Source organism: Abramis brama (assembly GCF_963993115.1).
Source record: "Abramis brama genome assembly, chromosome: 25".
Classification (NCBI taxonomy): Eukaryota; Metazoa; Chordata; class Actinopteri; order Cypriniformes; family Leuciscidae; genus Abramis; species Abramis brama.
This window is the reverse complement of record NC_139987.1, coordinates 20,912,097-20,934,805: the sequence shown is the minus strand read 5'-3', so window position 1 is coordinate 20,934,805 and position 22,709 is coordinate 20,912,097. Positions and strand designations below refer to the sequence as shown.

Here is a 22,709-nt window from a genome sequence, read left to right as displayed (position 1 = left end):
ATCCCAAAGTCGAACAGAAGTCAAATACCTTGAGTTGTCCCTGAACGTTCCTGAGCTGTTTCTGGGCCTCAGCAGCCTGGCGATTGGAGTGGCTCAGCTGAATCTCCATCTCATTAAGGTCTCCCTCCATCTTCTTCTTGATTCTCAGGGCATCATTCCTGCTCCTGACTTCAGAGTCCAGAGTGCCCTGCATGGATTCAATGACTCTCTGGCTGTTCCTCTTGATCTGCTCCATCTCCTCATCCTTCTCTGAAAGCTTCCTGTCAATCTCACTTTTGACCTGATTTAGCTCAAGCTGGACACGAAGAATCTTGGACTCCTCATGCTCCAGGGTGCCCTATGAAATATAAAAACAACATGTAATTTCAGAATTAAAATAATATTTAACAACACAGTAAAATGGTTTGAGCAAGAATGACATATTAATCTCCAGATACTCACTTCGGCCTCTTCCAGGGCCGTCTGAATCTCTGACTTCTCAGTCTCCACTGTTTTCTTGGCCTTTTCCAGTTCATGGATGCTCTTACCAGTCTCACCTAACTGCTCTGTCAGATCTGAAATCTCCTCTACAAGTTATAAAGAAAATATTATCAACATAAATATATTGTGAATCACTACATCTAATTAGTAAGTCGCTTTGGATATCTCGAATCTTACGCTGCAGATTCTTGTTCTCTCTCTTGAGGGTCTCCAGATGATCCAGACTCTCCTCATAGGAGTTCTTCATCTTGAACAGTTCAGTACTGAGTGAACGAGCCTCTTTCTGGGCACCTTCCAGCTCTGCCTGACCTTCCTCATATTTCTGCTTCCATTCTGCCAGGACCTTTGGTCCAGATATTTCAGGGTCAGGTTTCATATGTAACATGTTGAACAAAGCCCATTCTGGCCATGCTTTTAAAAAAGAGAAATTGATTGTACCTTGTCAAAGTTTCTCTGCTTCTTGTCAAGGTTGGCAGCCAAACCATTGGCTCTCTCCACATCAATCATGAGGTCCTCCACCTCACCCTGGAGTCTCTGTTTGGTCTTCTCCAGAGATGCACATTTAGAGTTTACGGCCTCAACTTGTTCCTCTGCCTCTTGCAGACGCTGAGCCAGCTTCTTTCTGTTATATTTTTGTAACATTTAGTCAGAAGATGCATGCAATTGCACAAATTATTAACACATATCACTTCTTTTGATGTTCATACTTGGACTCTTCAAGCTCCTCAGTGCGCTGGATGGCATCAGTTTCATATTTGGTTCTCCACTGAGCAACCTCACTGTTGGCCTTTGACATTCCCCGCTGCAGCTCAGCCTTTGCCTCCTGCTCTTCCTCAAACTGCTCACGGAGCAGGTCACAGTCATGACGGGCTGATTGCACAGCATGGGCCAGTGCGTTCTTAGCCTAAAGGACAAAGTCACATTATATTTACATTAATTCATTTAGCAGACACTTTTATCCAAAGCGACTTACTAATTAGCAATACAAAATGTGATAGCTTTATTGTATTACATTAGCTTTGTTGTATAGTGTTGTTTTAATTTTTTTGCATTATAGCTTTGTTGTGTAGTAAGTGGAAATTATGTGTTTGTTTTCATTATGCTATATTACCTTAACCTCCTCTTCAATATGCCTCTTAAGCTCCTCGATTTGCTGAGTGAAAGCTTGTTTGCCTCTGGTGAGCTGAGAAACCAGAGCCTCCTTCTCCTCCAGCTGACGGCCAAACTCACCTGTATAGATTTAAATTCACTGTGTCAGATTGTGCTGTCTCTATCAGTTACTATCAAAACAAACTCTTTGAAAGCAAAATGTAAATAAGTGTTTTCTTCTGATAAGACTGTCAGAAATTCAGTGCTATATATAATCTTAATACACCACACTCAGTTACTGTTGGAATACTATTAATTTATTCATGATTGTCATTAGTTACCATTTTCAGTTTGAAGTCTTGCTCTATGAGCACTGAGGTCATTTAACTGGCGGATATTCTCATCATTCTTGGATTTTATTTCACTAAGTTGGTCCTCAAGTGTGCGGCACATCTTCTCAAGATTAGCCTGCAAATACAAAAGTCATTAGATAATTGAAAAACTTCAACATGTTATGTATTTTTTAAACATAAAATTTCCTACTTTTCCTTTGGCAACAGCTTCCATGTTGCTGGAAAGATCATCAATCTCCATTTTGAATTCACTCTTCTCTTTCTCAAGCTTCTGCTTGACACGCTGCAGGTTGTCGATTTGCTCTCCCAGCTCGGCCACACTGTCTGCCTGCTTCTTGCGGAGAGCAGCAGCAGTAGCTTCATGCTGGAGGGTGGACTCTTCAAGATCACGACGCAGCTTCTGGAATTCAGCTTCACGCTTCTTATTCATCTCGATCTGAGCAGCAGTGGCTCCTCCAGCCTCCTCAAGCCTCTCACTGATCTCCTCAAGTTCCCTGGAGAGATCAGCTCTCTGCTTCTCAACCTTGGCACGAGCAGCGCGCTCAGCCTCGATCTCTTCCTCAAGTTCCTCAATGCGGGCCTATGGTGGAAAGTAGTTCATTTGATTTTTATTGTTCAGCATTTAATTATATTGATCGTAATGTTGAAAAAAATCTCAAAATACCTGAAGCTCCTTGATCTTCTTTTGGAGTTGAGCACCCAGAGATTGTTCATCTTCTATCTTGCTAAGCAGCTGGCTTGTTTCAAAGTCTTTCCTGTGGGTGTTCAACAATGAGTGGTTTGCAAAACAAAAACAAAACTTAACAATAATGTTTTCAAAGATTTTATGCTTTAATTACTTTTTTATTTTCTCCTCTGATTGCTGCTTGTCATTCTCCAGGTCCATGATGGACTCTTGTGCTAATTTCAGGTCTCCTTCAAGCTTTCTCTTGGCTCTCTCCAGGTCCATGCGGAGCTTCTTCTCTTGTTCAAGGGAACCCTCAAGCTACAGGACAATTATAAATAAAATATGTTCACAGCAAAAAACAAAAAACAAAGCTAATTTGATGAATTAATAACATGTTTACATTATCAACTCACATCATCAACTTGCTGCTCAAGCTTTGTCTTGGATTTGGTCAGGGTGTTGACTTTGTCCTCCTCGGCCTGAAGATCATCCAGTGTCTGCTGATGTGACTCTTGGAGGGCTTTCTTCTCCTTCGTAAGCTTGGCAATGCTCTCATCCTGAGCGGCCATTTCCTCTGTCAAGTTCTTCACCTGTGTGATTTTTGTTCCAAATAAGCTTATATTTTACACTTCATTTTCTATATCATATTTCTACATAAAACAGAGATTAAATCTAATCTTAAACCAACTCAATCTCCAACCTTATTCTCAGTGGCATGTTTCTCCTTCTCCACTTTAGCCAAGGTGAGCTCCAGGTCATCAATGTCTTTCTTCAGCTCAGAGCACTCATCCTCCAGTTTCCTCTTCTTGGCTGTCAGTTCAGCATTGATTTCTTCCTCATCTTCCAGTCTCTCAGTTGTCTCTTTGAGTTTAGCTTCAAGCTGGATTTTGCTTTTGATCAGACCCTCACACCTCTCCTCAGCATCTGAGAGATTCTCAGATTCCTGTTAAGAAAATAGGTTGCTATATCATTGGAAACCACATTGCTCATTTTAACGTGTCAGACTGCAACTCATACTGTGTGTGAAGAAAATCTCTCTTGTGTTAAATTTAGGGCAAGTTAACGCGACAATAACGCTTTAACAGTTCAAAAAAATAGTGACGTTAATGTAGGCTTTATTTGACGCTATGAATCACCCGTAGGTCAAGCCAGGGTTGCCAGATCTACGTTTTTCCCTACATCAAACATTATTTGTAGCTCCTCCCGTCCAAAAATAGACAAAATAAGTATATTCTTTCACTTTAATATATCTCGAAAAACATGCATGAATCTCAGAAGGTATTCTGATTTCATATATATATATGAAAGATACAGTATACAACTTACTGAAATCTGTATCATGACTCATAATCACTCAATCTGTGTTTAAACCACGGAAAGATGTCAATAAAACAGCTTGTGAACAATATCACTTAGGGCCCTATTTTAACGATCTGAAACGCAAGTGTCAAAGCGCAAAGCGCAAGTAACTTTGTGGGCGGGTCTCGGCGCTGTTGCTATTTTCCCGGCGGAATAAATGGCTCTTGCGCCCGGCGCAAATCTAAAAGGGGTTGGTGTGAAGTAGCTTCATTATTCATAGGTGTGGTTTGGGCGTAACGTGAAATAAACCAATCAGAGCGTCATCTCACATTCCCTTTAAGAGCAGACGCGCTTTTTCCTTGGCGTATTGCTATTATAACGGCGGATTTGCCAGGCGCGCGCCAGGAGCGGTTCACAGCCGAGGAGAGCAACGCTCTCGTCACGGCCGTAAAAGAGAGAGAAGTGACACTGGGGATGGAGAAACACACCCAAATTAAACAGGCATATAATAATGTGGGTAAATGTGTAAGCTAGATGTATGCTTTTATAATAAATTGTCTATCTATCTATCTATCTATCTATCTATCTATCTATCTATCTATCGTTTGTAATAATATGATTTGCAAAAATGAAAACTGCTGCTTCTGTGTAGATTAGAGAATCAAAGTGTATGCACGTTGTGCACGCTATACATTATGGTCAAGCATGCGCCCTTAAAATAGCATAATGAACAACGCGCGACGCGCCACTGACTTTAGGTTTTTTCTGGCCAGTGGCGCAATTGTTTTATGGAACAGTAAAATAGCACCAGGGATTGTTTGCGCCGGGACACGCCTCCTTTATTGCGCTGAACCGCCCAGGGAGCGCAAGTTCATTCCCTAGTTTAGCGATGTGCTTTTGTGGAGGGAAAAGCGCGCTTTGCGCGGGTGCAAAATAGGAATGAAACATGCGTCGGTGTACAAAGTCAATTGCGCTGGGTGCAAGATAGGGCCCTTAATGTTACATTTACCTCAGGAAAGTTATCAAGTTGTCACTCACAGTTTGTTAGTTAGCTATAAAAACACTAGAGAAGAGCTTATTTACTGTTAATTATATATGTATGTTTGAATAAATTCGCCATTAAGTGTTTATGAAAACTACCTTATAACTGAGTTTTATTTGAGGGTAAATAGCCTATTATATCTGGATATAAATAGCAGTTGAATATAATAGCTCTGTTGTTAATTTAAAAATATAATATTATAGTGTACCAAATGAGAAGGTTCTCTGTATTGTTTGCAGCATTATTTGGGAGAGATTTTTTTTTCCTTAAGGAAAAAACAAATTATTGGTATCAGTACTGGCATCGGCCGATATCATTCTGAATAATCAGCTATCGGTATCAGCAGAGAAATGTATTATCGGTGCATCTCAAAAAATACTCACAGATGCTACTTGTAGCTGTAGATCATTTTTCTCTTGCAGCAGTGATACCATCTTCTCTTCAAGTTCCTTCTTTTTGGCTTCAGCCTTGGCAAGATCTTCTTTGCATTTTACAAAGTCCTCTTTCATGTTTGCCAGCTCTTTCTCAGTTTCGGCACTCTTCAGTAGAGGCTTAACCTTGTAATAAACCTTCATCCATGGCCAGTGTTTGACATTCATGAATGAACGGATGTTGTATTGGATGGTGTAAATGGACTCCCTGAGAAAAATTCATCATTAAATGCCATAATCATTATAATTATATAAATTATAATTTGTTTCCACAGTTATTGTTGATGTCATCTTTACTATTGACAATACTCACCTCCTTTCCATCATCTTCACAAATTCCCTCCTCATCACGTAGCCACGGCAGAGAGCCTGAGTCATTGTGACCAGAGTAGCCAATTTCTCATCACGCATCTCCTCAAGAACACCCAGAAGACCAGCTTTGAAGAACACCTGAATTTATGTAAAACAGTAAATCAAAAAATATTGATTTAACCTGTAAATGACCATGATTACCGAATCTTTGAAATTTGTAAAGCTAAATATGAACCTTTGTGGTTCCAAATCTGTACTCGTCATGATTAACATCGATGGATCCCAGGAGTTTCTCACTGGCCTTCTTGTTATCAATAAACTGTCCCTCTGGGATAACACTGGCATTCAGCACCTTGTATCTATGGAAGATGGGAATATTTATCAAAATGATTTATATCTTCTAATAAAGAGTCTCCAACAGGAAATTGTATTTTCATGTGGTGTCATTTATACCTCTGTTTGAAGTCACCATAGAGGATTCTGCTGGGGAAACCCTTTCTGCAGATTCTGATACCCTCCAGAACACCATTACACCTCAGCTGGTGGATAACCAGGAAGTTCTCCATGAGACCTATAACAAAGTTTACACCATTAACTTGGTAAATTAATTTCATCATATAAATTGAGTGGCAGAATATCTGTAAACTTTTTAATACTTTACCTGGAGTCTTGGACTCATTGGGAATCAAGCAACGCACAAAGTGAGGGTGAGTGCTCCTCAAGTTGGTCATGAGTTTGCCCAAGTTCTCCTGTGAAGAATAGAAAAGGGTTACCATGCTTTGTATTTCTCTTTTTCTTCAAATACAGAAATATTGCTGTGAGGTCATCTCTATACATACCCTGAACTGGGAGGACACAGTCTGCATGGAACCACCCTTCTTCTTGCCTCCTTTTTTACCAGTCTCTATTGAGATAAAAAATACAAAGGAACATGTATAAATGCAAAAACAAGAAAGAAAGTGCAAAGCTAAATCAAAGTTTTGTTAAATAGATTTTTTCTTTACCCTCAACAACAGGTGGGTAGAGAGTAGCCAGCAGTTTGACAGAAGACTTCTGGTACAGCTGCACAGCAGAATCATTCAGTGGATCCTTGTTCTTGTCCAGCCAGCCAGAAATGTTGTAGTCCACAGTTCCAGCGTAGTGAACCAGGGAGAAGTGGGCTTCAGCCTTGCCTTTGGCAGGCTTTGGTTTCTGGAAAGCATTGCTCTTGCCAAGATGCTGATCGTATAACTTGTTCTTGAAGGAAGTGTCTGAAGCCTTGGGGAACATGCACTCCTCTTCAAGGATGGAGAAGATACCCATGGGCTGTTTATAAAAGAATGTTGTTTAAGTATTACAATTTTAAGATTTCAAGCATAGAAATTGGAAATGAATAAGGTCATAAACCAGTAAAAACCTTCTCAATGAGCTCAATGCAAGCAGCCAAGTCCATGCCGAAGTCAATAAACTCCCAAACAATGCCCTCCTTCTTGTACTCCTCTTGCTCCAGCACAAACATGTGGTGGTTGAAAAACTGTTGCAGTTTCTCATTGGTGAAGTTGATACACAGCTGCTCCATGCTGTTGTACTGGATGAAGAAACAGAACCATTTACTGACTTCTGAATATCACTCAATGTTCCATTAAAAAAGAGATAAAAGAATCATTCTTACATCAAAGATCTCAAAGCCAGCAATATCCAGCACACCAATGAAGAAGTTTCTTTGTTGTTTTGTGTCCAACATCTGGTTGATACGAATGACCATCCACAAGAACATCCTCTCATAGATAGATTTGGCCAAGGCGCTAACAGAGTTGTACACCTGTAAGTAGAATAGAGTGGATATTTCATTCTGCTTCTGCAATAATTAGCCATAATTTGAGGTTAAACACATGGCATGCTGGAAATGTTACTATACCTGTGCCACGGTCTGGCCTTTGGTCACAAACTCATTTCCGACCTTGACTCTGGGGTAGCACAAAGCCTTCAGCATATCAGCAGAGTTCAAACCCAGAAGATAGGCGACTTTGTCAGCCTCTGCAAATAAAAAAGTTGTACAAAAATCCATCCCTTTTCTTGCCATGAAAACTAAATGAAAACCACCCTTTTCTTTGTGAAAATAGAAATAAGGATCTCTCCATTCAAAGCATTGCATGTTATGACACATATTAGTACAATTTAGTCTCACCCTCTGTGCCATCAGGCTCAGCCTGCTCCTCACGCTGCTTCTGCTTGAACTTCATGTTGCCATGATGAAGCACAGCTCCAGTGAACTTGTAGATCCCCATTTTCTCCTCATTAGTAAAGCCCAGAATGTCAATAGCAGTCTGAAAATTACAGAGAAGAATGCACTCTAGGGATCTTTTCTGCCATATAACCATACAGTTTGTCAATATTCAAATGACTCACATCAGTAGCAACCAGCTCCTCTTTATCATCAATGCTGGCCACTGTGATCTGACCCATACTGCACATAGGGTAGTCATAGGGGTTGCTGGTGATTAGCGTCATTTCTGTAAAATAGACAGATTTTTAGAAACAGTGTCTTACAATATTATCTGGCATTTAACAATGAATGAAATGTGTGCACCTACCAAGCAGCTCAGGCTTATGGTTGGTCATCATCTGGTAGAAGATGTGGTAGCCTCTCTCATCTGGAAGCTGGAATGTCACTCTAGACTTCTCCAGCAGATCTGTTGAGAGAATGTTCTTGAGTCACAATCATCTGAAGAGTGACAGATCAAGACAAATGTTCAGGGTGGATCAATGAAATCGTGTCCACCTACATGTCTCAATGTCAGCACTAGCCAGTTTTCCAGTGGTGCCGAAGTGAATTCTGATAAATTTACCCTGTTTGAAACAAAATGGCACAATACATAAATAATCTCTTTATATAAAACTCTGTATAGAAAAATCCAACACAACTGACTAACTTTATTGTAAATAAAAAGTGGTTTACTTACAAAACGAGAGGAGTTGTCATTTCTCACAGTCTTGGCATTACCATAAGCCTCAAGCAGAGGGTTGGCAGCAATGATCTGGTCCTCAAGAGAGCCCTGTGATGTTTGAAGGTTTTTCAGTTATTTTCATTTATTTTCTATTTAATGACTAAACACTATTTATAGGCACTTCACAAATTCACATATAATGTGAGATGAGTGTAAATCACCATCATTCAAAATAAAATGTATGTAGTTTTATATATCATACCTGCATTTTGCCAGGAGTATCTTTCTTCTTTTCACCACCTGCCACTGCAACTGTGGCAAAGTACTGGATGACACGTTTGGTGTTCACAGTCTTTCCAGCACCGGATTCTCCACTGGTTTATGAGAGATTATAGAAAACAGAAATTTAAAAGACATGTAGACTTTTCAAAGTATATTCAGAAGGTCATTCTTAAATTCTGTTTTGTAAATATCTCCATATAGATTTGCCATTTACATTATACTTTAATTTTTGTCATTGTCTGAGATTAAATCAAAATACTTACGTAATCAGGACAGACTGGTTTTCTCTATCTGTTGATTGTAATGTGTAAAATATCCGATAAATATTTCTTATATTAACATCATCAAATTCACCTTAATGAATTCTATAGAATTCAATTCCATAATGTCTTACCAGTCAGCATGAACTGATATGCGTTGTCAGAGACAGAGAAGATGTGGGGTGGAGCCTCCATACGCTTTTTGCCTCTGTAGGCAGACACCACTTCTGCATCATACACTGGGAGCCACTTGTAGGGGTTCACAGTTGCGCAGAAGAGTCCAGAGTAGGTCTGAAATGAGCAGAGACGTGGTCAGGTTGCAACAACACAGACCAAATTAACTTAAATGCTTTTGTTTGTTGTTTCAGAACTTACGTAGATCATCCATGCAGCATAACGCTCTTTGAGGTTATACAGCACAGAGGCTTCATTGAGATGGGTCATCATGGCCATGTCCTCAATCTTGTCATACTTGGGAGGATTCATTGGGTAGACATCTTCTTCCTTTACTGTTCTCTCCTTTAAATTTGATAAATTAGATATTAGATATAAAAGAAAACAATGTAATAAGTAATTTAATGAGCATCTACATTAAGTAGAAATTAAAACTCGCCTCCTGAGTGTCAAGCAAAATAACTGTGGCTTTGCCACCGTCTTTGCTCTTGATTGTTCCCTTGAGGTACAACTCTTTGACATCAGCCACATAGCAGGCAGTCTTGGCATCAAACGGTTTGCTCTGAGCCTCAATTCTCTCCCTCTCAGGCTTACGAAGGTAAACGGCAGCCTTGCCATAAACGGCCATCTCAGCGTCCGTACTCATGGTGGCGGCTTACTTAAATTTGGATAAGAAACATTGACATGCTTTTTGAATCAATAAAATAAGTATTGATAATCAAACATACTGTCCACAAACAGTATTCATAGAGGGTCTCATGTAGTTAAGGTCTTTATAGAATATTAAAGTGAAAAGGCCTAAAAAGTGTGAACACAATAGTCCTTAATTTATGGCGTCTCTAATTAAATCATCTGTCACAATATGCATTTTGTTGATACATTATAACACATAAAAAACTGCAAACTAAACTTTTTCAACACTTGTTTTTTTGTTTCAGTTATGTACCACGTTATATCAGTTATATACCACAGTGTCCATATTTATAAAAAAAAGTGTCAAGAGTCCCACTTAAAATCTGCCAATAGACAAGTATAAAATTCTTAAGTAATTTATCAATAAAAAAAACCAGCACATCTACGATAAACTAGAGTCTACATGCATCTGAAAACATGATAATATTCAACCACGTCTTTTTAATGCAGTAATGCAGTGTGTTACTACCACCTACCTTCCTCCTTTTGAAGACCAGATGAAATTTTAACACCCTGTAAAAGAATTCAGTTTTAAAAAAAACTACATTTAGGCATATATGGTAATAATATCTTTTTAAAGACTTTTTCTGTCATATCAATTCACTTAGTATAATCTCATACTAACAACAACATCAAATGCAAAGTATTTCAGCTTCTTACCACAAGCAGGAACTCCTCTAGGCTCCTATGAGACTGGCTGTGCTCTCCTCAAAACTTATATTGAGGTCAATTTGCACACTAAGCAGAGGCTATAAATGGATAAGTCCTAATTTATGGTAAGAAGCTACACCTATTCTCAGTCATCAACAGATATGACATCATTTTACACATCAGTTATAGGTATCACATAACTTTGACAATGCAATAGTTTGATAATGTGTCCATAATTTAAATAAATTACATGATAGACATAATCATATATACTGTATTTTTTTTAATTTACATATTTTTAAATATCTTTTTAATTGACTGACAAGAAAAAAAATCTATTGATTTTAATTTGTGGGGAATTATTTTCATTTGCAGATTAAATTGGAATAATATTAAAACAAACATATAAAGACACATTTGATATTGAATATTTTTCACAAAGTCAAGCACGTATAACAGAAATGGCCATATAAGTGATTGACTGCATGGAAGATCGCCATCCAAGCTGTCTCATAAAAAAATACCATAAAAGCTCCCTCCCAGTGTATGAGTCTAGTGTCTATTTATACCTAATGTTTTTGATGGGTAGACTATATTACTCAATGAGGGGAAAGATTCAGTGATTTTCCATTTGCTTTGTCGTGAACACTGCTGTGTTTCCATTTTTATTTCTGTTTATTGCAATGTTTCCATATTTTAATGTTAGACATCTTTAAACTTAATTAGAAGTGGTACAATAATTTGGACTCATTCAAAGTTTATACTTTAACATGAATTTTAAGTTCACATGGAACAAATGACAAAGTATTGTTGCAATTAGTCATCACAACAGTAAAGAACGTCTAACCTCAAATTCCAAAGATATTGTCGTGTATGAATAAAAGGACCTAAAGGATTTTTTTAAAATCATTGCTCATTTTAAGGTTTTAAAGACTCACTTGTATTTGATTAAAAACACTGAATTAATCTATTCAATCTTACATTTCCAGCATCACAGCCGGAGGCATTGCTTGTAGGGGGAAAGTTGGGAAAGTACAAGGGGCCCAGAGCTTTACATAATATTGACAGTAACAAATATACAATCAGGATAATAACATGAACAGGCAGACAGACGGTGATTATATCACATAAAACAAAAAAAAGTAAGGCATGCGTGCAGATCTGGCGCCAGCCAAGCGCTGATGAGGGGGCGTCTGAAATACCAGATATGCAGTGTATATAAGGCCTACACAATCACATTACCACGGCACGACAACACCACCAAAATCAATGTATGCCTGCTTAACATGCTCAGCTCATTGCGACCCGTTTAACGGAATATTGCGATTAAAACAACCTGAACCGCTACAAAGACAATATAACGCTGACAACTGCGACTAATTATCAAACATTTTAAATCACAAGCAAAATATTTAATCGTACCTTTAGCCTCAGTAGAGCTGCAATCTTCTCTTCGATGAGTGAAACCTCCTCAGCAGTAACTCTTTCAATTCGAATTTTCTACTTAGGTCATTTTCCAATGCCAGCTGGATCAAATGTGCTTTTCGTCTATGCAACATGCTGCGTCTGCGCTCAGAAAATACATTCTTCAGCGTTGAGAGAGTTCTCGCACATAGCAGTCGAGGCCCCAAATGTTAGTGCGTGTTTTAAGGCAGCCTGCACCACTGGCATGGCTTGGAAAACGCTGGAGTTATTTGAAAGAAGTTTGAACAACGTCACTTTCTCGTCCTGGCCTGTGCACAGTGTTTGCCAACACTGACGTGCAACGGTGAACTGAGACTCCACCATTTTGGTGTTCGTTAAATCCAATAGTAGTTGCACTTTCCCCGCATTCAAAAAGTTCTCACTACCAGGGTCCAGTGCATCCAAAGCTGCCATGTAGTTGCTATTAGATTCGCTGAAACGCACTGACATTTCTCCCAAAACGGAGTCAATAATGCTAAAAAACTGCCGCTTGCACTCCTGTTCAATGTTCACTTCACGCTGACCAACCCTTTCATCCACAATGTAGTCTTGCAGAGTCTTACTGGGCTGTCGCTGCCATTTTGGAGGGGCAGGAACCGCATCATCTGCACCTATACTTTCAGCCCACAGTTTCACAAACTCTGCATCTGATCATAGACTTTCAATGCAAGAAGCGCTGCCAATGAGCCGAATTGCCGTCAATGTATCCGTTTGTTCAGCTTGCTGCATCCTATTCGGTGGATCCATTAGGCCCAAAACTTTGTACATCACACAGGCAAGAAATTTGAAAGTCGGTTCTGTGATGGCCTTGTGAAGTCCAACAGGTTAAATTTTTACGTCAGCGCCTTTTCTTGTGGTTGTGATTTCATTCAGATAATCCACAAGCGTGTCGTGCGATTTCAGCACCACGGACACTGCCTCAAGGTGTCCAGTCCATCGTTGATCCAGCAGCCTTTTAAGCTTCTCTCCCTTTTACTGTGCAGCTACAGTTGGCTTTCTCAGAAATTTTTTCATTTTACAATTTTAGAATTCTTGCCAAGGTGTTTTTATTCCCAAGGTGCTGCATGTACTTTTTCATTGTACACTTGTGTTCTCATTTAAGCATCTCTTCTTGACAGACACAGATCTAGCTTCAGTGGCAGGAGAGATCAATATATCAAAGAAAATACAGAAATGATCGGACAGTGCTACATCCTTAATAACAATCAATTAAATGTTTAGACCCTTACTGATAAGTAAATCTAGAGTGTGTCCACGATTGTGTGTGGGTCCAGGTACATGCTGAGTCAGATCAAAAGTTTTTAAACAGTTTTGATTTCTTTTGCCATATTGGTTTCTGCATTATCTATGTGAATGTTAAAATCTCCAGCAATGGCAAAACAGTCAAACTCTGCAATTGTTGATAACAGTTCTGTAAAATCCTCAGCAAAGGCTGGATAGTATTTTGGAGGCCTGTAAATAATGATAAGTAAAATGCGTGGAGCACCTTTTAACACAATACCCAGATATTCGAAAGACGGGTAATTCCCAAATGATATTTGCTTACATTGATAGATATCTTTAAAAAGAGCAGCTAGACCCCCACCTCTCCTACCCGCTCTGAGTCTGCAGATCTTAGTTTGACGTGTAATAGGCACAAGATTAGTTGGGTTTGCTGTACGGCTATTGAAGGCCTTAGACTTTCTATCTTGTAATAGAACAGCAATAGGCCTATGTCACACTTCCTGCTTCCGGAACGTGGAGTAGGGATTCAGAACTTCCGGTCAACAGTATTTCTCGATAAGGATTTAGATTATCAGCCATAATGTCTAAACCATCCGAGGTAGACTGACCACGAGCTATGAGGTTGTGAAACGAAGGTTTTTCCTCCTGTAGAAGCTATAAGTTCGTATGAAATCAACCTTGTTTTAAGAAAAACATGTTTTATCCACGATCTTATGAAAAAAAACTACACTACCCACAATCCTAAGCGTAGCAGCAACGTCTGCTGATTGGTCCAACTCGGTGTTACCATAGAAACGTTTACCTTACTGGCGAACGGCTAGAGCTATAACAACAATGGTTCTCCCAGAAGAACTTGTACCCTTTCCTCACTTTTGACGTTTCCACTTGAGAGTTTTCATTTACCATCCGAACCACATCGTCATATGTGACTTCAGGCAGGTTGCGGAGAGATTTGGTCCAGCGGTATCTATCGGACTCCGCCATTGTAAAAAGCTAACCGGAAGAGCCATATCCCTACTAAAAGACATACTTCCAGTCTTCAATTTTTCTGTGACATAGGCCTATAGAGAAAGATACAGGCACACTGGGTTTCCGCTTGTTCTGTAAACATTTGAGAAAGTTACTGTTATCATAGCGGGGACCCAACACATATCACTGAGAGCATAGTTAACGAAAACTATGACGGAAAATGTTCGTTGACGACCTGTTTTTCCCTGACTAAGACAAGACGATGAGAGACGACACCCACGTCATTAAACGATAATTGTGACTATATCAACACATGCAATATCGATGACGAAAAAAGACGAGACTGAAATGTGTTTAAAAAATAAAAACTTGACCAAAACTACTTGTTTTTGTCATATAAAGGAGACGACAACACATTGACTGTTTTTACGAGCTTCATGCTTACGGTTGCCAGATTTCAATCATTTAAACCCCCAGTCAGAGATTTTCTGTTAAAAGAACACGTTTTACCCGGTCTTTTCAATAGTATCTGGCAACCATGCGCGCGCACTCTCTCTACACTGCTGAAGAAGCACGGATGATCTGAAAACACAGTGCGTCTCATCGCCATGCCTCCAGGCTGCCTGCACAGTCCCTTCAGACGAAGAAATGGATGACATGTTCTCTAGGCACCCTTTTAAACTTCCTGGTCACACTATTAGTGACGTCATGGCTGTCGCCGGCCAATACAATTGCAGTGATTATACTGAACTTCAGTCATCAGTCATGCTGAGGCGTTCCCCAAAGTGTCTCAGGACGCAGTGTCTCGTTCCCTGTTCTCAGGGAACAAGAGTTACAGTCGTAACCCGAGACGTTTTTGAACGATGGTGCGCAGAGAGATGAATCCTTTCGTTCTTATGCTCTGTATCAAATGTTCTCTGCTTTCTGCAGGAACTATTAGATAAAGGTAGAGCCTTTTCAACAGTATAAGTTCATCTCAGCTTGTCATTTGGGGCTGGATTCAGAAACAATAAGCTAGCACCCCTTAAAGGTGGTATCAGCGATTTCAGGCCCAAACATAAATGTTCACATTCATCTAATCTTACCTAACCTAACGATCCGCTATCTGCCCGCCCCATAAGCATGCCGTCAAAAAAACGCGTCTCTGTAGGCAGCCTAGGCTCTGAGATCTGCATACAAAAACAGTTGTTTTCACCTGGTTTAGTCAAACACTCAAAACCAAAATAAATAGTGTTCCAACCAATCACCGACAGGGGCGGGTGTTGCAAGGTTTTTGTGTGCAGCTGTCATAGGCAGCCGTGCACGAGCGCAAAACCTCACAACACCCTCCCCTGTCGGTGATTGGTTGGAACACTATTTATTTTGGTTTTGAGTGTTTGGCTAAACCGGGTGAAAACAACTGTTTTTGTGTGCAGATCTCAGAGCCTAGGCTGCCTACAGAGACGCGTTTTTTTGACGGCATGCTTATGGGGCGGGCAGCTAGCGGATCGTTAGGTAAGATTAGATGAATGTGAACATTTAGGTTTGGGCCTGAAATCGCTGATACCACCTTTAATACAGTATAATGATTTATGAGGGTGTGAGACGGTTACTTCTGGTCACTAAGTCTCTGATCCCATCCTGGGATTTATCTGTGGTTCTGGACGTGTTTTTCCAGCCCCCTATTGAACCATTAAAGAGTATTGATTTACAGTGTCTTTCTTTAAAGACAGCTTTACTGCTTGCTCTCACTACATCAAAGCGGGTGAGTGAATTACACGCTTTGTCTGTACATTCTCACTGTATGCGGTTTTCAGTGGTTGGATCGAAAGTTACACTGAAAACTAATCCGGAGTTTGTTCCTAAAGTCAATGAGACATCAGAAGCACACCTTTTTCTACATCAGAAGAAGAGCGGTTAAACTATCTGTGCCCGCACTTACGTGCAGAGGATGAGTTTGTTACGAAAGAGCAGTCCGCTCTTCGTCTCTTGTGCTGACAATTATAAGGGGGGACCCATTTCGTTTTACCACTCTCTCACTGAGTGGTAAACACGATTGTAATGTGTTACAAAGACGCAAAAATTTACAATATTTTTCAGGGCTTCGAGCTCACTCCAGAAATGGTTACCTCTTGGGCACTGTTCAGAGGTGTCTATTTAGGACATTTGGAGCTGGCCAGCTGGGCATCACCGCAAACATTTGCGAGATATTATAGACTGGATGTGACTGAGCCATCTCTGGCTCATTCAGTGCTTGGTGTGGGAGCGTTGTGTGATACATCATAGTACTCCACACGTGTCATTCACTCATATTTTTGTATTTCAGAAAAACACCTGGTTGCTTGCTCATTATAGGGTATTATATTATAAATGCATGCATTATATTATAAATTAATTAAATTATATTATATTAAATATAATAATTATAATAAATGTATAGATATAAATATATATTATATTATAATATAACTTAATGAAAATGAGAAATGTGATAGGTTACAGATAGCTTTTTCCAGGTATTATATTTACTTTTTAGATCTCTGGATCATCTGTAGAGGCTTAATTGTGCTAACTGGAAGGCTAGTTCACAGAATATTGGAATAGTCAATAACATCAGTCCAGGGTGGAAACTGAAATGTTTGAGCAAATGCATTCAGTAAACATGAGAATTCAATTTTATGAAACCTTTTGAACTTTTATGGAACCTTTAAAAGTTCAAATTTGGTTTCAAGACACTCTTGATACTCAGCACACTTGTGATGTGAATAATAAGGTTTAATGTAATCATATATATCCGATATTAGTGTTGTACTGGTGTATCTTGTTGAAAAATCACACAAAGGCTAATTATTTGCTGAAATAAAAAGTTTTATTAAGAAAGGTACTTTTACATTAAACATTCATATTATATGACTTTAATGCTCCTTTCAAGTGTTAAAGATTCATTCTTCTTTGGCCTGGGAAAGAAGGAAGAGTTAAACATTAGTCTTATTAACAAAAATGTTCTTCACTTTACATAATGAAGAGAATACAGATGTGCAAATGTCATACGGGATATGTAACATCAGCAAAATGCAATTACTATAGTTCCACTACTACTTCTAAGAGGTAGTTCATATATTTGGATAAACAAGTTGAATAAATAATGCAAAAAACTAATCTACTTAGTCTAACCTTTCCGGAATCACGGCTCTTTAGTCTGAGCTTGTTGACCTGAGACTCAGAAATGTCAGCACGCTCCTCAGCCTCCTCAAGCTCATGCTGCACCTTCCTCAACTTGGACAGGTGAGTGTTGCCTTGCTCCTCCTAAAGGTTTTTTTTTAATATGGTTCATGTATCACATTTCATCAAATTAGCATTCCAATATAAATAATTACAGTGTCAAAATGTTCTATTAGATTTTACATACCGCCTCTTCAGACTGCCTCTTGTAGACTTTGACCTTAAGCTGCAGTTTGTCAACCAAATCCTGGAGTCTGGTGATGTTCTTCTTGTCCTCGTCAGTCTTCAAAAAATACACATTTACAAAATTAAGCATTGATCCTTTACTAAAAATAGGCATTGTCAGTGCATACACTATTATACAGACTCTTTTGTCTGAACAAACTTGTGAGGAATATGGTCATACCTGATAAGAGAGCTCTTTCACTCTCCTCTCATATTTGCGGACACCTTTAACAGCATCAGCTCCACGTCTCTGCTCAGCTTCAACTTCAGTCTCAAGCTCACGGACCTAAAGAACATATTATTTTTATTCAAAAAAATCATAATATAACATACTTCACCTTGCCCATATCATAACTATAAAGAGGCTTACTCTGGACTCCAACTTCTGGAGTTGTTTCTTTCCTCCTTTCATGGCCAGATTCTCAGCCTCATCCAGACGGTGCTGCAGGTCCTTCACTGTGACCTCCAGATTCTTCTTCATCCTCTCAAGGTGAGAACTGGTGTCCTGCTCCTTCTTCAGCTCTTCTGCCATCATTGCAGCCTTTTGCATTAATACAGAAAGTCATTAGATCCACATGTTTTACGTAAAATGTATGTAAGCGTCTTATGCAACATTTGGCAGCTACTGTTTCTCACATCAGTAATGGCCTTCTTGGCCTTCTCCTCTGCATTTCTGGCTTCCTGTACAGTGTCATCAACTTCACTCTGGACATGAATAAGGTCAGCCTCAAGCTTCTTCTTGGTGTTCAGGAGACTTGTGTTCTACAAAATGGAAAGCAACAGTTTGAACATTTTGAATGATGCTCTCAATTCCCTTAATTTCAGGGAAACAATATGCCCTTACCTGAGAGTGCAGCAGCCCAACACGCTCACTGATATCCACCAGCTCTTGTTCAGCCACTTTGCGGCCTCTCTCTGTCTGCTCCAGAGCAGCTCTCAGCTCCTCAATCTCAGCCTGCATCAGAGTGTTTCTGCGCTCCACCATGGCCACCTGCTCCTTCATGTCTTCCTGTCCTCTCTGGGCATCATCAAGGTGCAGTTGGGCATCCTGAACATAACAATAGCTTTAGAATGAGATTTCGATGTGATTTCTGCTAGGCTGTACTTACCATATGTTAGATTATTTAAAAAAAATATGAATGCATCCCAAAGTCAAAAAGAAAAATTCCTATGCATACCTTAAGTTGTCCCTGAACGTTCCTGAGCTGTTTCTGGGCCTCAGCAGCCTGACGATTGGAGTGGCTCAGCTGAATCTCCATCTCATTAAGGTCTCCCTCCATCTTCTTCTTGATTCTCAGGGCATCATTCCTGCTCCTGACTTCAGAGTCCAGAGTGCCCTGCATGGATTCAATGACTCTCTGGCTGTTCCTCTTGATCTGCTCCATCTCCTCATCCTTCTCTGCAAGCTTCCTGTCAATCTCTCCCTTGATCTGGTTTAGCTCAAGCTGGACACGAAGAATCTTGGACTCCTCATGCTCCAGTGTACCCTATGAAAAAGGAAACAACATTTAAATATAAGAATGAAAATACACACAGTGTGTTGATGAATACAACAACACAGTATGATGGTTCTAGCAAGAATTCCATATTGATCTCCAGATACTCACTTCAGCCTCTTCCAAGGCCGTCTGAATCTCTGACTTCTCAGTCTCCACTGTCTTCTTGGCCTTTTCCAGCTCATGGATGCTCTTACCAGTCTCACCTAACTGCTCTGTCAGATCTGAAATTTCCTCTATAGAGAGAAAAACATATAATATGTATCATAATGCACATGCATTAATCATATGTGCTTACTTTTTAATGTTCACTGATAATTAGAACATTTAAAGGGATAGTTCACCCAAAAATGAAAATGTTATCATTAATTAATTTCTCACCCTCGTGTCATTACAAACCCGTAAGACTTTCGTTCATCTTTGGAATGCAAATTTTGATGAAATTTGAAAGTTTTTTGTCCCTCCATAGACAGCTACATAATTGATTCTTTGACACTTCAAAAAGGTTATAAAGAGATCATCAAACTAATCCATATGAATTGAGCTCTCAGATTTCATCAAAAAGATCTTAATTTGTGTTCGAAAGATGAACAAAAGTCTCACGAGTTTGGAACGACATGAGGGTCAGTAATAAGTCAAATAATTTTCATTTTGGGTGAACAATCCCTTTAAGCTTTTTTTCTAATTTAATGGTTTCATTCTTACGCTGCAGATTCTTGTTCTCTCTCTTGAGGGTCTCCAGATGATCCAGACTCTCCTCATAGGAGTTCTTCATCTTGAACAGTTCAGTGCTGAGTGAACGAGCCTCTTTCTGGGCACCTTCCAGCTCGGCCTGACCTTCCTCATATTTCTGCTTCCATTCTGCCAGGACCTTTGGTGGAGATATTTTAGGATAGAGTTTGTTTAAAAAATGTTGAACAAAGCCCATTCCAGCAATACTTTACAAAGAGAATATGATATGACTAAAACTGTTTACCTTGTCGAAGTTCTTCTGCTTCTTGTCAAGGTTGGCAGCCAAACCATTGGCTCTCTCCACATCGATCATGAGGTCCTCCACCTCACCCTGGAGTCTCTGTTTGGTCTTCTCCAGAGATGCACATTTGGAGTTTACGGCCTCAACTTGTTCCTCTGCCTCTTGCAGACGCTGAGCCAGCTTCTTCCTGTTAAGTAATACACATTATTTTTAATTCTAATCTATAAAATAGCTGTGAGAGTTAGGAATATTATACAGTAATATACATACTTGGACTCTTCAAGCTCCTCAGTGCGCTGGATGGCATCAGTTTCATATTTGGTTCTCCACTGAGCAACCTCACTGTTGGCCTTTGACATTCCCCGCTGCAGCTCAGCCTTTGCCTCCTGCTCTTCCTCAAACTGCTCACGGAGCAGGTCACAGTCATGACGGGCTGATTGCACAGCATGGGCCAGTGCGTTCTTAGCCTAAGGGACAAAGTCGCATAATATTATTGTATTATTGTCCCTACAGTAAAGTAATTGACAAGTATGTGCATGAATTGATTATGCTGTACTACCTTAACCTCCTCTTCAATATGCCTCTTAAGCTCCTCAATTTGCTGAGTGGAAGCTTGTTTGCCTCTGGTGAGCTGAGAAACCAGAGCCTCCTTCTCCTCCAGCTGACGGCCAAACTCACCTGTATAGATTTAGATACACTGTGTCAGACTTTTCTATGTCTCTATCAGTTTATTTAAAAACAAATGGATGTAAGATTGTATCAGTGTTACAGTCAGAAATTTTGATAATTATTGTTAATTATTTACATTAATTACTTTTGATATAATATGAATTTGTTCATGAGTTACCATTTTCAGTTTGAAATCTTGCACTTTGAGTACTGAGATCATTTAACTGACGAACGTTCTCGTCATTCTTGGACTTAATTTCACTAAGTTGGTCCTCAAGTGTGCGGCACATCTTCTCAAGATTGCCCTGCAAATACAAAAGTCATTAGATATTTGAAAGAACTTCAAGACTTGTTGTATGTGACCCGTGCTGGCAAAATGAGTCACAATGAGCACATTTTCAAAAATGAGTTATTGTTATTTACTTTTATTCTTATCAAAAAACCTTCATGTACTGTATGATGATGTATGATGTATGATTTATTGGAATCAGACAAAAAAGGATTGCGCTACACCTATTTGAAGTCAATAGTCAAAAGTATATTTTGAGAAAAATCTAGTTATTCTGAAGGATCCAAAACAAAATCACCCAGCAACCATACCTTAAAATCCATGGTAATACCACCAAATTTGGCAAACACCAAATCAAAACCAAATATCTATAGGAAAAATATATATTACATTTTTTTCCATGATACCACAATTGTTTGATTAACATTAATGAGACAGCAGCCTGTCTATTGAGACCTACTGTAGTGCACATATCTAATATAATGTTACATAGCTGATGTTTTTCCCCAACAGTTAACCAAACGTTCACTTAAGGCATAACAGATAAGGTTTACGTGAATATTCGCCAAGACAGATATTTTGAAATACTGCAATTCTGTGGACATGTGTATATTAGGATTGCGTGCTGTCTGAGAGGCGTCTTTGTGCTTTGTGTTGATCTGTCAGTCAGTGCAAGTAAGATCATTTTGTTTACATCAGCATGAGTTTAAAAATCATATTTCATTGGTTCAGACTTAAGCCATCGAGAATTCGCTATGAATATTAAAACTTGTGCTGAGGGGAAGCACCAGTCGTTGAGAAGCGAGTAAAGAAAAATGGCAATTTTTCATGGATTATTAGAACAAAGGAAAGATTTAGGAAGGTACACCTCTCAGAAAACGTAAAAATAAAGATCATTTTAGATGTTTAATTACTATTTGGAGCATTGGGATCGCTAGAAGAGGGCTTAATGAACCAATTTTTGTGAATGAAAATGAAATTCGACCAAAATTTACATTTGGCTGTAGCTCGTAATTAGCACATGCGTATTCCGACACATTTTGCCAGCATGGGTCACATATATTCTTTAGAATATTTCCCAACCTTTGCTTTGGCAACAGCTTCCATGTTGCTGGAAAGATCATCAATCTCCATTTTGAATTCACTCTTCTCTTTCTCAAGCTTCTGCTTGACACGCTGCAGGTTGTCGATTTGCTCTCCCAGCTCGGCCACACTGTCTGCCTGCTTCTTGCGGAGGGCACCAGCAGTAGCTTCATGCTGGAGGGTGGACTCTTCAAGATCACGACGCAGCTTCTGGAATTCAGCTTCACGCTTCTTATTCATCTCGATCTGAGCAGAAGTGGCTCCTCCAGCCTCCTCAAGCCTCTCACTGATCTCCTCAAGTTCCCTGGAGAGATCAGCTCTCTGCTTCTCAATCTTGGCACGAGCAGCGCGCTCAGCCTCGATCTCTTCCTCAAGTTCCTCAATGCGGGCCTATGGTGGAAAGTAGTTAATTCGATTTTTGGTTATCTGTATTTGATCATAATGATGTAATGTTCG

General features: G+C 39.5%; 1 protein-coding gene across 1 annotated transcript in view; it reads right to left on the bottom strand.

Annotated features, from left to right (window-relative positions):
• LOC311076906 (uncharacterized protein) overlaps positions 1-22,709 on the bottom strand; it is a 32,435-nt gene that overhangs the window by 2,681 nt on the left and 7,045 nt on the right. The window contains 48 exon segments of the mRNA XM_084105419.1: positions 29-337; positions 442-566; positions 658-823; positions 919-1,102; positions 1,188-1,384; positions 1,592-1,710; positions 1,911-2,037; positions 2,113-2,502; positions 2,587-2,677; positions 2,762-2,907; positions 3,003-3,179; positions 3,290-3,532; positions 5,314-5,569; positions 5,675-5,811; positions 5,909-6,032; positions 6,127-6,244; positions 6,335-6,422; positions 6,513-6,577; positions 6,678-6,978; positions 7,070-7,240; positions 7,325-7,474; positions 7,571-7,689; positions 7,841-7,979; positions 8,062-8,165; positions 8,247-8,345; positions 8,439-8,502; positions 8,616-8,708; positions 8,863-8,974; positions 9,146-9,173; positions 9,277-9,433; positions 9,518-9,661; positions 9,756-9,970; positions 12,511-12,735; positions 17,241-17,253; positions 17,471-17,602; positions 17,706-17,918; positions 17,922-18,029; positions 18,114-18,284; positions 18,380-18,505; positions 18,588-18,791; positions 18,922-19,230; positions 19,351-19,475; positions 19,945-20,110; positions 20,216-20,399; positions 20,483-20,679; positions 20,772-20,890; positions 21,060-21,186; positions 22,254-22,643. Of these exon segments, the coding sequence (XP_083961545.1) occupies positions 29-337; positions 442-566; positions 658-823; positions 919-1,102; positions 1,188-1,384; positions 1,592-1,710; positions 1,911-2,037; positions 2,113-2,502; positions 2,587-2,677; positions 2,762-2,907; positions 3,003-3,179; positions 3,290-3,532; positions 5,314-5,569; positions 5,675-5,811; positions 5,909-6,032; positions 6,127-6,244; positions 6,335-6,422; positions 6,513-6,577; positions 6,678-6,978; positions 7,070-7,240; positions 7,325-7,474; positions 7,571-7,689; positions 7,841-7,979; positions 8,062-8,165; positions 8,247-8,345; positions 8,439-8,502; positions 8,616-8,708; positions 8,863-8,974; positions 9,146-9,173; positions 9,277-9,433; positions 9,518-9,661; positions 9,756-9,970; positions 12,511-12,735; positions 17,241-17,253; positions 17,471-17,602; positions 17,706-17,918; positions 17,922-18,029; positions 18,114-18,284; positions 18,380-18,505; positions 18,588-18,791; positions 18,922-19,230; positions 19,351-19,475; positions 19,945-20,110; positions 20,216-20,399; positions 20,483-20,679; positions 20,772-20,890; positions 21,060-21,186; positions 22,254-22,643 (7,767 nt within the window).